The 10,971-nt window shown below is 64.5% G+C and overlaps 2 protein-coding genes across 3 annotated transcripts in view; both read left to right on the forward strand.

Moving 5' to 3' along the window:
- CHLRE_08g363837v5 (uncharacterized protein) overlaps positions 1–3,591 on the forward strand; it is an 18,602-nt gene extending 15,011 nt beyond the window's left edge. Inside the window, exons 27-32 of the mRNA XM_043064873.1 lie at positions 105–193; positions 1,001–1,095; positions 1,314–1,386; positions 1,726–1,830; positions 2,073–2,162; positions 2,571–3,591. Coding sequence (XP_042921874.1) covers positions 105–193; positions 1,001–1,095; positions 1,314–1,386; positions 1,726–1,830; positions 2,073–2,162; positions 2,571–3,092 — 974 coding nt within the window. The 3' untranslated portion in view covers positions 3,093–3,591. The remainder of the gene's footprint in view (positions 1–104; positions 194–1,000; positions 1,096–1,313; positions 1,387–1,725; positions 1,831–2,072; positions 2,163–2,570) is intronic.
- A 1,688-nt stretch (positions 3,592–5,279) lies between these two features.
- Positions 5,280–10,971, forward strand: part of CHLRE_08g363874v5 (uncharacterized protein) — a 13,659-nt gene continuing 7,967 nt past the window's right edge. Inside the window, exons 1-12 of one of the 2 annotated variants that reach the window (XM_043064874.1) lie at positions 5,280–5,496; positions 5,848–6,385; positions 6,650–6,718; positions 7,020–7,416; positions 7,669–7,903; positions 8,236–8,333; positions 8,721–8,971; positions 9,090–9,322; positions 9,656–9,815; positions 10,014–10,089; positions 10,272–10,387; positions 10,753–10,846. In XM_043064874.1, the coding sequence (XP_042921876.1) occupies positions 5,879–6,385; positions 6,650–6,718; positions 7,020–7,416; positions 7,669–7,903; positions 8,236–8,333; positions 8,721–8,971; positions 9,090–9,322; positions 9,656–9,815; positions 10,014–10,089; positions 10,272–10,387; positions 10,753–10,846 (2,236 nt within the window). In that variant the 5' untranslated portion in view covers positions 5,280–5,496; positions 5,848–5,878. The remainder of the gene's footprint in view (positions 5,497–5,847; positions 6,386–6,649; positions 6,719–7,019; positions 7,417–7,668; positions 7,904–8,235; positions 8,334–8,720; positions 8,972–9,089; positions 9,323–9,655; positions 9,816–10,013; positions 10,090–10,271; positions 10,388–10,752; positions 10,847–10,971) is intronic. The other variant, XM_043064875.1, reaches the window with a different exon arrangement.

Below are 10,971 nucleotides of genomic sequence, written 5' to 3' on the forward strand. Positions count from 1 at the left end.
ACACGCCCACCCTTACCACGAAGCCAACGCCCGATTCAAAGCACATATACTTTACACCCACCCCGGCCACTCTCCTGCCACCCACCCGCCCATCCCCCTTACAGACAAGGTGTTGCTGGAGTGGGACGGCGAGGGCGAGTCGCCCCTGCCGCTGGTGAAGGACCTGTACGCCAGCGAGCGCCGCAAGGCCAAGGTGCGCGCGGGCTGCATGTGTGTGTGTGTGTGTGTGTGTGTGTGTGTTAAAGAGCACAAGGAAAACATTACGCGTAGGACAGTGTATGCGATGCAGAATTACGGCCGCGGATTACCTTCAGAGTATACTTACCGCAGCCGACCGACCTGCCGAGCCGAGACTATACTTACCCGAAGCACCTGTTACGCCCATCTACCTAACCTTGGGTGGGGATTAGTGTCCACACGATCCCAAGGGTGCAAGCCCATGCGAGTGTCCTACAACGTTCCCAGGCACTCCTAACCCGAATAGCCCGCCCGCTGATCGTAGCCGAACTCACCTACAAGCAAAGGGTGAAACGGTGAGGCACAGGCGAAGGATAGCACAGGTCAGTGTCAGCGGCGAGGAGGAATGGCGAGGGCGGCGAGGCAGGACAAAAACTAAGACACGCAGCCCAGCCCAGCCCCAGCCCCAAGAAAGAGTTAGTAGTGAAAGAAAGAGAAAGAGGGTGTGTGTGTGTGTGTGCGTGTGGTGTGTGCGGTGTTTGCCCTGCTTGTGGGTGTTTGGGGTCTGGGGTAAAGAAAGAGAAGGAGGGGTTGGGGGGGAGGGGGACGGGGATTGGGCGGCTTCGGGCGTGGTGGTTGCGAGAGAGCATTTGTATTGCAGAGAGGGTCGCACGCGATTAGGTGTTAGGTCCTCACACAGGCGCGTTTGCACGCTGACACGAGTTGCGCATACGATGACTTGCCACATACATAAAAACACACACACACGCGTCGTTTGCCCAATTAGAGTAAAGCCGCACACTAACATTCACTTGTTCTCCAGGTGCTCAACTTCTCCATCGCCTACGGCAAGACGGCGCACGGCCTGGCCGCCGACTTCAAGACCAGCAAGGAGGAGGCGCAGGCCACTGTGGACAAGTGAGGAGGAGGAGGGAGGGAGGGAGGGAGGCAGGGAGGGAGGGATGCAAGGATGGAGGTTCCGGAGTTGGCAGTGTGGGGGGCCGGTACCGCTCCAAGGGGCTTGAAATGCTCACGGACTCAAACTCTCACAGGCATCACTCACCTCGTCATGTCGCACCCTGCTGCTCCCACCCCAACGCTACCCCGCCCCCCACCTCCCCCCCTCCTGCCCCCAGGTGGTACGCGGACCGCTTTGAGGTGCGGCAGTGGCAGGAGAAGACCAAGGAGGGAGCCAGGCAGGAGGGCAAGGTGGGTGAACGCGTGCGCGTGTGCACGTGTGCGGGTGCGTGCCTGTGTGTGCGAATCTGCGGTCCTCGCCCTCTAGCCTCTCCGTTTAGCCTTGCTTTTTAATCTCTCTGCCGTCCTCCCCTTCCGCTTGGAATGGTAGGACACCCCCGCCCCCCCGCCCGCCCGGGTGTCCTGGTGATGATGGGGCCGTAGGGCACATGACCCCTCCACTGCCACCGGCCACCGCCACTGCCACACCGCCCCACTGCCACCGGCCACCGCCACTGCCGCCACTGCCACCTCTAACTACCGCCGCCGCCACTGCCCCACCGCCGCCCCACCGCCGCCCCACCGCCGCAGGTGCGCACGCTGCTGGGCCGCACCCGGCCGCTGCCCGGCATCAACGCCCCGGACTTCAAGTCCAAGGGCCACAGCGAGCGCGCCGCCATCAACACACCCATCCAGGTGCGGGCCGGCGCTGACCATCACAACAGATTTGGTCTTGCAAGGTTCCATCACAAGGTCCCGCGCCGCCACACGTGCACCTTTGCCTTATCCTCATCCGCCTCATCCTCAATTCCCCATCCTCATCCTCCTCATCCTCACTTCCGCATCCCCCTCCTCCCCCTCCTCCCCCTCCTCCCCCTCCTCCCCTCCTCCCCCGCCTCCACCCTGCTCCCATCCCCTTCCCCACCACCCCGCTGCAGGGCTCCGCCGCCGACGTGGCCGCCGCCGCCATGGTGGCCATCGCCAAGAGCCAGGAGCTGAGGGCCACTGGCTTCAAACTGCTCATGCAGGTGGGTGGGGGTGTCTGTGTGTGATGGTGTGTGTGTGTGTGCGTATGTGTTAGAAAGAAAACGAAAGTCCGTGTGTGTGTAGTTGTGTCGGGTGATGGCGTGGTGTGGGCGTGTAAGGTCGTGTGGTGTAGTGGAGAGGGTGTGCAGGGGTTGCAGTAGGACGTCATGGGATGCATGCGGGGGCGGTCTTTGACGGGGGAGCCTCAACGTAACTCCAGTGGGGATGCCACGTCGCAACGCCCCCAGCATGCAGTCCGTCTGGGTCTCCCTCCTTCCCCACTTCTCCCCACTTCTCCCCACCTTCTCCCCACCTTCCCGCCTCTGCAATCCCCCCACCCCAACCCCACGCCCTCCCCACCTTCTCCCACCTTCTCCCCGCCTCTTCCTCCACCCCCAACACCACCCTAGATCCACGACGAGGTGATCCTGGAGGGCCCCAAGGCCAACGCCGACGTCGCCAAGCGCCTGGTCATGAGCCTCATGGCCAACCCCTGGAGGGAGCTGGCCAAGCACTGGAACGCACCGCCCCCGCCACTCCAGAATCCGCAGCACCAGCAGCAGCAGCAGCAGCTGCAGCTGCCGCCGGCTTCGGAGTCGTCTGTTGCTGCCACCGCATCGGAGGCTCCCCGGCACCTGGCCTCGGGCGAGGGCTGGGTGCGGCCGCCGCCGGCGCTGCCCGGCGGCCACCTGGCGGGCGTGTGGCGATGGGACGACCCGGCGGTGGCGGCGCTGGCGGCGGCGGCGGCGGCGGGTGCCGCAGGCAAGGGGGGGCAGGAGGCGGGCGGTGGGGCGGCGGCAGGGGAGCAGGGGCCGGACCAGTCTCCGGCGGCGGCGGCGGCGGCTCCCAAGAAGGCGCACGAGGTGATGCCGCTGCTTGTGGAGCTGGCCACGGACTGCAACGTGGCCGACACGTGGTACGAGGCCAAGTAGAGGAGGAGGAGGTGGAGGAGGAGGAGGAGGAGGAGGAGGAGCAGGAGGAGGAGGAGGGGGAGGAGGAGGAGGGGGAGGAGGGGGAGGAGGAGGATGGAAAGGGGAGGGCGGGGAACTGCAGTGGCGGGGCAGCCGCAGGGTAGTCCCGTGTCTGCATGTATGGTCAACGGTGCTACCTGAGGTATGTGGTTTGAAGGCGGTGCGGTGGGACATAGCAAGGGAGCAAGTGGCTGATACAGTAGAGTCCCGAGAAACAAACTGCATCCAGCCCAGGCACGGATGAGCGTATGGAAAGGGCGTATGGAAAGGGCGTGTATTGAAGGTGGTGACATATGGGTGGGGCGGCGGTGACAAGAGGCGCCGCACGACATGGCAAGAGGCGGCTGATCTCTTCTCTAAAGTGTTGCATCTTATTATCGTTGTGTATGTGTACATTGCTTGGTTGGAGTTAGCGTGCCCCGGCCCCCGCAGGGGGCGCGGCGCACCTACACACTTCAGAAAGGGGGGGGCCCTGTCAAGTTGACGAACACACGTTCCCGCCCCCTGACGACTGCACACAGCCATTATTTAAGCCATCCATTACACGAAGCTATCGCACAGGCTGGTGCTGGTCCAAGTTAACTATCAGATACGTAGATTGCTTCAATCTCAGCACTTATGTATCTGTCAGGAGGCCCGTAGGCGCGTAAGCTGCGAGCGCGAGCACCTGTCCTTATTAGTGCCGCGCTGGCTGCCCCACAACATGAGACCTATGAAGCTGAGACTCTGTTATCATTATACTTGCAAAACGTGCAAGGCTGAACAGTTTCGCCGCAAGGGCGAACTTGAACTTACTTCGCGACGTCCAACCGTCCGACGTCCAATGCACAGCCCCGACCGGCACCCAGATCACATTTTACTTACAGTGGAGTCCGTATCTCGCGGTGGGGGACGGTATGACGGGTTTTGGTGCTGGGGGGGGGGGGGGGGGTTCGGCAGGGTGCGGGGCTGAGCTGCGGGCACACGGGGAGAAGTCCGCGCGCACCCTCGCAATTTCACAGGGCGTTGGCCCAGCTATGAATATTAAATAAATACATAAGTATTTAGAAGCTGCGCGGGCGAAAACGAGCGATTTTGCGTCCCTTGGATCCCATTTCCCCAGACTCTAATTCCCCGACCCCGACCCCGACCCCGACCCCGACCCCGACCCCGACCCCGACCCCGACCCCGACCCCGACCCGGTCACCGGTCACCGGTCACCGGTCACCGGTCCGGGAGGTTGTGCGCACGCCAGCATCCGCAGTACCTTTAGTCCAACGTTGGTTACGACTCTGGCACTCAGATCATGCCTCAGACTTCAGTCGCCACTTCTACACCAGCCTCCTCTCGTGCTCGGCATTTTAACACCGTACATTGCGTCCCCTGTCACTTGACTCCCTTAGGGGCACGGCGGTCCGCTAGACATGGCGGTCCGCTAGTGTTGTGGCCCTTCAGGGTTCAGGTTGTTCAGGTTTTTACGACGGATGTAACCGCTGAACTGTTGGCGGGTCGGTTGTTGTAGCAGGAACGCCGTAGGAGGACTTGATGACGAGCTGGGGCTACCCTTAGAGAAGGGACTTTCGCGCCGTCTGGCCTTCCTCCCACAGTTGTCCTCCCTGGGGTTCTGTTTTGGGAGCTCATCCAGTCATCCTGGCGGATTGGGTTTTAGGGTTTTAGCTGAAAAGCAAACTCACAAGCAGGACTAGGGGCCAAACGCAGCAGTATGAGGCTTGTATGTGCACGTTATGTCGTAAACAGCGCTGACAAAGCGTGGGAGGGCTTGTTGCGTGTCTGGCGGTCCGGGCGTGGACATGTCGGCACATGCCTTCACCTTCGGCACATGCGCACTGCCACGGCTGGGCTCTCAAGCGCTGGTGCGCATGAATTCACGTCTGACAAGGCTGCCAATGCACACTGTCCAATCGTTACGCGGCAGGGGCTGGGTCGAGGGGATTTCGGGGTAGTTCGGGGTTTGGCACTTTGTTGCCTAAACCCCCTGGATGTGGCCTCTACAAGTCCATTATTCCATCCCCAGCACGGCGGCAGTAAATTTCAAGCAGCGGAGACTCCCATCATGCCGACGTCATCCCGCGCGTGTGCTTTTTGGCTCCATCCGACTGCTGCTCGGGCTAGCATGCTAACGTGCGTTGGGCAGTCCTATGAGAGTTTGATCTATTGGCATTGACACCTTGTGAATTCTCGCTCTCACTGTCCAACAGACGTCAAAGACGCAAAAGCCCTGGACGCAACGACTGAGCCTCTTTGGTGCTGTTGAAAGCTTCCGTGAAATCAGACACAGTTGAGATAGCAGAAGTGTTCTTGCGGCTCTGAGCGTTTAGGTTGACCGAAGGGTGTTGCGGCTTGAACCCCCGCGAACTCGACAGTGGTAAGGCGGATGGCGCATAAATATCTTGCGATATGGGACGCAATACTTCCAGGCCTGTCAGGTTGGGCTCACTGGGCGTTTACCCCGATTTCGGAGGGCACACGGCCGGAATGGCCTGAACTTTCTCAGCCGCTTGGGCGCTTCGTGCACTGCTTTGGGCCCAATTATGCCCAGTGGCTGCTAGACGTCATAATTGATATGGTTCCAGGGCATCGGAGCGGTGCAACAGTCGTCGACACGACGCCTACAATTGCCCTCAACAGCCCTATGTTCATTGCGACACGACCTATCAGTACTTTGGCTGATACACCAACTGGGCTTGTGTCGCGTGCCACGCCCTATGCCCTGCAGACGAACCGTGGACTAGGCGCAGAGCTCAGCCATGGGCCTTTCGTCGCTCAGCCATGCCGCAGGCCGGCCGCTGGCGGCTCCTGGGCATGCGGTGCTGTCATCAGCGCCAGCTGCCACCGCTGGCACCGCGGCCGTTTGTGCCCCAGCCCGCGCCGGTGCGCGCTGCCGGGCCCGGGCGGTAGCGCAGGCGCTTAGCGGCGCCGGCTGCGGCGGAGCGAGCGGTACCGCCACCACCACCGCCACGACCTCCGCCGCCTTCACCGTCGCCGGCCCCCTCCGCGCGCCCGCGCTTGCGCCCTGTCTGGCGCCCTATACCGTAGCCCGACACAACGGGGCTGGCGCCCGGCGCCCAGCGCTGCTGCTGCCGCCGCTGCCGGCGGCGGCGCCTGCGGCGCCCGCCGCTGCCGCCAACGCGCTGTCGGCGGTGCCTGTGGCGACGGTGGATGAGGTGGCGAATGCGGAGGTGCGCATGAGCACGACGGCGGAGCGGGCGGCGGCGAGCTGCGCGCTGGGGCCGGCGGTGGCTGCGCGCATGCAGGTGTGTGCCGCGCCCCGTGGCGGTCGCGGAGTCGGACTCGGGTTGGGTTGGGTCTGACATGGGTGTGACATGGCAGGAGGGGCGCGGGCGTGCCAGCACGGGCGCGCGCACGCGTGCCAGCACGTGCCGTACATTGATGCCGCGTGGGTCGGCCACGTGGCTGTGCGTGTGTGTATCTGTGCTGACACGTGCCACTCACGTCCTGCGCCTTCCGGGCGGGCCCCTGGCTCCCGCCTTCCCGCCGCACTCCCGGCTTGCTGCCAGGCGGACTGTGTTCGCGCGGTGCGGTCCTGGTGCAAGATGGGCTACGGCGACCCGCTGGTGGTGCACGTGGTGAGGAGGAGGGGGTGAGGGTGGGGGCGGGGCGGGAGGGGCGGGGTGGGGGCGGGGTTAAACCAAGCAAGCCCAAGTAACGGAGCACAGGCAGAGGCGTTGGTTGCAAGCGATCACACTTGTACATGAAAGACAGGCTGGATGCGCGCATGTGTCGCACACACGCGCTGCGACCGCAAACCTCGTTGGTGCTCCTCAGCAGATGCACACACGCACAGTGCAATGGTACAACTTCACGCGTTGACGGGCGTGCGTGCGTGCCGGCGTTTCATCTCCCTTGACACGCGGCACCCACCCACAGGACCACCAGCACGTCTCCTCCACCTCCAACCCCGGCCTGCTCACCAGCGCCGCCGTCACCTTCGCCGGCCCCGACGGCCGCCGCCACGCGGCCGTCGCCATCATGGCCGCTTTCCGCTGCCCGCCGCCAACCGCCAACGACATCCGTAATGGCAGCCACAACGACCGCAACCGCGCCAGCGGCGGCGCCGTTTCGTCTCCCTCCCGCACCGGCAGTAGCGGCAACGGCAGCGGCGGCGGCGGCAGTAGCAGCGTCGTGGTACCGGGTAGCTCGGCGCCTAGCTTGGACCCGCTGCCGGGTCTGTCGCTGCACTGGGGCTGCTGCCAAGGGCCGGGGCAGCGCTGGAACCACCCCGGCCCCGGGTGGCACACGCAGCCGGGCGTGTCGTACGACGCAGGTGCGAGGGGAATGCAGCGCGTAGGGACGGGCCACGCCACGGATGCAGTCCATGCGCGCTGCGAGCTTGTCACTTGGCTGCAATATGCGTCATAGATTAGTTGGCCATTCTAGGGCAACGTATATTGTACGGGCTCATGCCTTTACCGGAGCCGACCTGCCTGCCGCTCCTGCTCCTGCTCTTCTCGCTCCTGCTCCTGTCGCTGTCGCTGCTGCTGCTGCTGCTGCTGCTCCTGCCGCTGCTGCGCTGCAGGCAAGGGCGCCTGGCAGACGCCCATGGCTGTGCGGCAGGCGCTGCCGCTGGACGGCCACCCCCTCACCAGCAGCCCGACAACAGCCGGCGGCGGCACCGCTGATGGCGCAGGCGGTGCAGGCGGCGGCAGCGCTGATGGCGCGGCGGCGGCGGTGCCAGGGGAGGCGGCGGCCTGCCGGGAGTGGGCGGCGGCCTACAGCGCTGTGCTGCAGCTGCCGTGGGAGGGGCCCATCAAGTGGGTCGGGGCTCCTGAAGGGGGGAAGGGGTTAGATACCCGCCAAAACTGAACCAAATTCAATGCAAAATGCCTGGGGGCGGGGTAAGGGTCCTTAAGGCATGGGGCGGCCGGGGGTAAGGGGCCCTGCAGCATGGGAATCTTTGGGTGCGTGGGACTAGGAGTGCGGCTCCGTCACCGGCACACGCACATGCACGCACAGTTTCATCTTCTATGCTTCCTGGCCGCAAGTAATCTGCGCATGCACAGCCTCCTCTTGTGCTTTCATAGCACACATGCTCACATGCACGCACGCTCGTGTAGCTCTGACCCCCACCGCCCTTGCCCCACAGGGCTGGCGGCATTTGCCTGGTGCTCAAGACGGCGCGCAACCAGTGGTTCAAGGCACGCACCCTGCCCGCGGCCGGCAGCGGCAGCAGCAGCAGCGGCGGTGAGCGCCCCGTGCGCAGGCTTATTGCAAATTCCTCCTGTGCATCTGGCACTGTGTATCTTTGTTTACTGTACCGTACCCGGCTTACTCCTTGTGCGTGACGTATGTGTGTCTCTTTGTCGCCTCACACGAACGATGGGGTGCCGATTGCACCGGACGACACGTCCTCTCTCCACCCTCACCCCTCCGGCCTCCACTTACACATACATACATACACACACACGCACGCCACTTCCTCCCCCCCACGCTCTCCTCCTCGCTCTATTGCATTGGGTTTGGTTTAGTTTGGGCTGGTATCCACAACCCCCCCTCCCTCCTCCTCCCTCCTCCTCCCCTCTCCTCCCTCCCCCTCCCTCCCCCTCCCCCTCCCTCCTCCTCCTCCCATAGCAGGCGGCGGTGCTGACGTGGACTTCTGGGTGTCCACCTCGGGCCTATCGCTGGTGGCTCAGGGCACGCCGCTGCTGCCCGACGTCTTCCGCATGACCCACAACGACAGCCTGCCCGCAGTGGCCCGCGTGGAGGAGCGGCAGCGGGCGGAGCAGGAGGCGGTGGGAGAGGCGGAGGGCAGAAAGGAGAAGGAGGGGGGCGGCAGCGGCAAGGGCGGCAGTGCCATGAGCAGCGGCGATGGCACGGATCAGGTGGGTGCGTGGGTGGGTGGGCGGGCGGGCGGCAGGTCATGTACATGTCATCATTGGGAATGATGCTGAGAGAAGACAGGCACATGTAATTCTTATTCTCTCTTCTGTCTGTCCGCAGGCCGCCGCCCTGGACCCCGCCACGCCGCCCCAGCCCGACCTGCTGGCCGCCGCCGCCGCCTTCCTGCCGCCGCCACGTCACGGCGACTCGCTGCTGCGCCCCGCCGACAAGTTCCCGCTGCCGCACGGCGCCGCGGCAGCAGGGCCGGGCGCGCCGCGGCCGCCGGTGTGCGGCTGGATGGTGGACCACATCGCTCAGCGGGAGCCGGGCGCGGAGAGGTCGCTCATGCACCGGTGAGGGTTGGGGTTGGGGTTGGGGTTGGGGTTTGGGTGGGGCCTGGGTGGGGGCTGGTTGTGGTGGGGTATGGACGTATGGCTGGCGCGGCGCTGGGATGCAAGATTGTCCCAACCACCCCGGAGGTGCATCCTCGTGCCTGTCGTTGCTTGCTGGGGATGGTGACAACAACCCCGACCCCCACACGCTAGTTTGGCTTGTTTTGGTTGCGTTTTGGCTTTTATTTACCCCCCCCCTTCCCACACACACACTTTGTACCTGGCTACGACTTCACTTCGTAAACTTAATGCGTGGTCCCCCCCCCCCACCTCACACGCACACTGCCTGCCCAGCTACAACGCCGGCAGTGAGCTGGTGCAGATGGCTGGTGGCAGCGGCGAGGCGGAGGCGGCGCTGGCGGCGCTGACGGCCTGGCTTCGGCTGTCGGCGGCGCGGCTGCTGGTGTGGAACCGCAACTACAACGTCAAGCCCCGAGAGATCAGCACCGCACAGGTGGGGAGATGGAGGGGAGGAGCTGGAGAAGGGGCAGGAGTTGTATCCGCCTTTGAAGTAGGGAACATGAGGCGGCAGTGAAAGCGCGGTGCTATATGCGAGGTGCCCGTCCGCGTGTTGGTCACCGTGCATTTCCTCGACCTGCGCCTTGCTCGTGAACCCACTCCACACACTCCGCGGCCCATCCACCCGCTGCAGGGCCGTCTGGCCTCGCTGCTTGCCGCGCTGGGCGCCGCGCGCGGCCCCTCCGCCCCAGGCGGCCGCGGCAGCGCAGGTGTGTGCGGTGGGGCCCTGGTGGGGTGGTGGATGGGCTCGGTGCTGAAGAGGAAGGGGGCGTGTGTGTGTGCGTGCAGTTTAATCCAATCCCAAAGAAATCAAAGACCCAGAGCCAGGCCAAGGGGCGGGTGAGTGAGGCAACAGCAGTCCAACACTGTCGTCAAAATGCCGTGTGCACAGGCGTGGGCGCGCTGGTTCGTGTGGCTCTGGCGGCGGTGGGCCGCGGCGGCGGCGGCGAGGTGGGGCAGCGCATCCGAGACGAGATCCTGGCCATACAGCAGCGCAACGGATGCAAGGTGGGGCGGCGGCGGCGGTGGGGCGGGGGGGGGGAGAATGTGTTGAGGGGTGTTTGGTGTGTTGGGGGGGTGTTGGCGATGGGCTGTGGAGGTTGGACAGGGGGTGGGATGGTGGTTGCGGTTGCGGTTGCGGTTGGGGGGTCCTGGTTGAATGTGGGCGTGGGTGTGTGTGTGTGGGGCAATTTCACACCTGCACCCGGACACTTTCACTTGGACACACACCAATATTAGGCTTCGTTTCCCTCAACGCCGTCTCTTAACCAGCCGTTTCCGAACTCCCTGCCCCTCCCTGCCCCTCCCTGCCCCTCCCTGCCCTCCCCCTGACTCCACCCATCATCGCCCCACCCTCCCTCCCCCCCCTTCAGGGTGGCATGATGGAGGAGTGGCACCAGAAGCTGCACAACAACACCAGCCCCGACGACGTGGTCATATGCCGGGCCCTGCTGGACTACATCGCGGGTGAGGAGCCAGAGGTGGGGGGAGGGGAGGAGGGGAGGAGGGGAGGGGAGGGAGGGGAGGGGAGGGGAGGGGAGGGGAGGGGAGGGGAGGGGAGGGGAGGGGAGGGGAGGGGAGGGGAGGGGAGG

Source organism: Chlamydomonas reinhardtii, chromosome 8 (genome assembly GCF_000002595.2).
Source record: "Chlamydomonas reinhardtii strain CC-503 cw92 mt+ chromosome 8, whole genome shotgun sequence".
In the NCBI taxonomy this organism is placed as follows: Eukaryota; Viridiplantae; Chlorophyta; class Chlorophyceae; order Chlamydomonadales; family Chlamydomonadaceae; genus Chlamydomonas; species Chlamydomonas reinhardtii.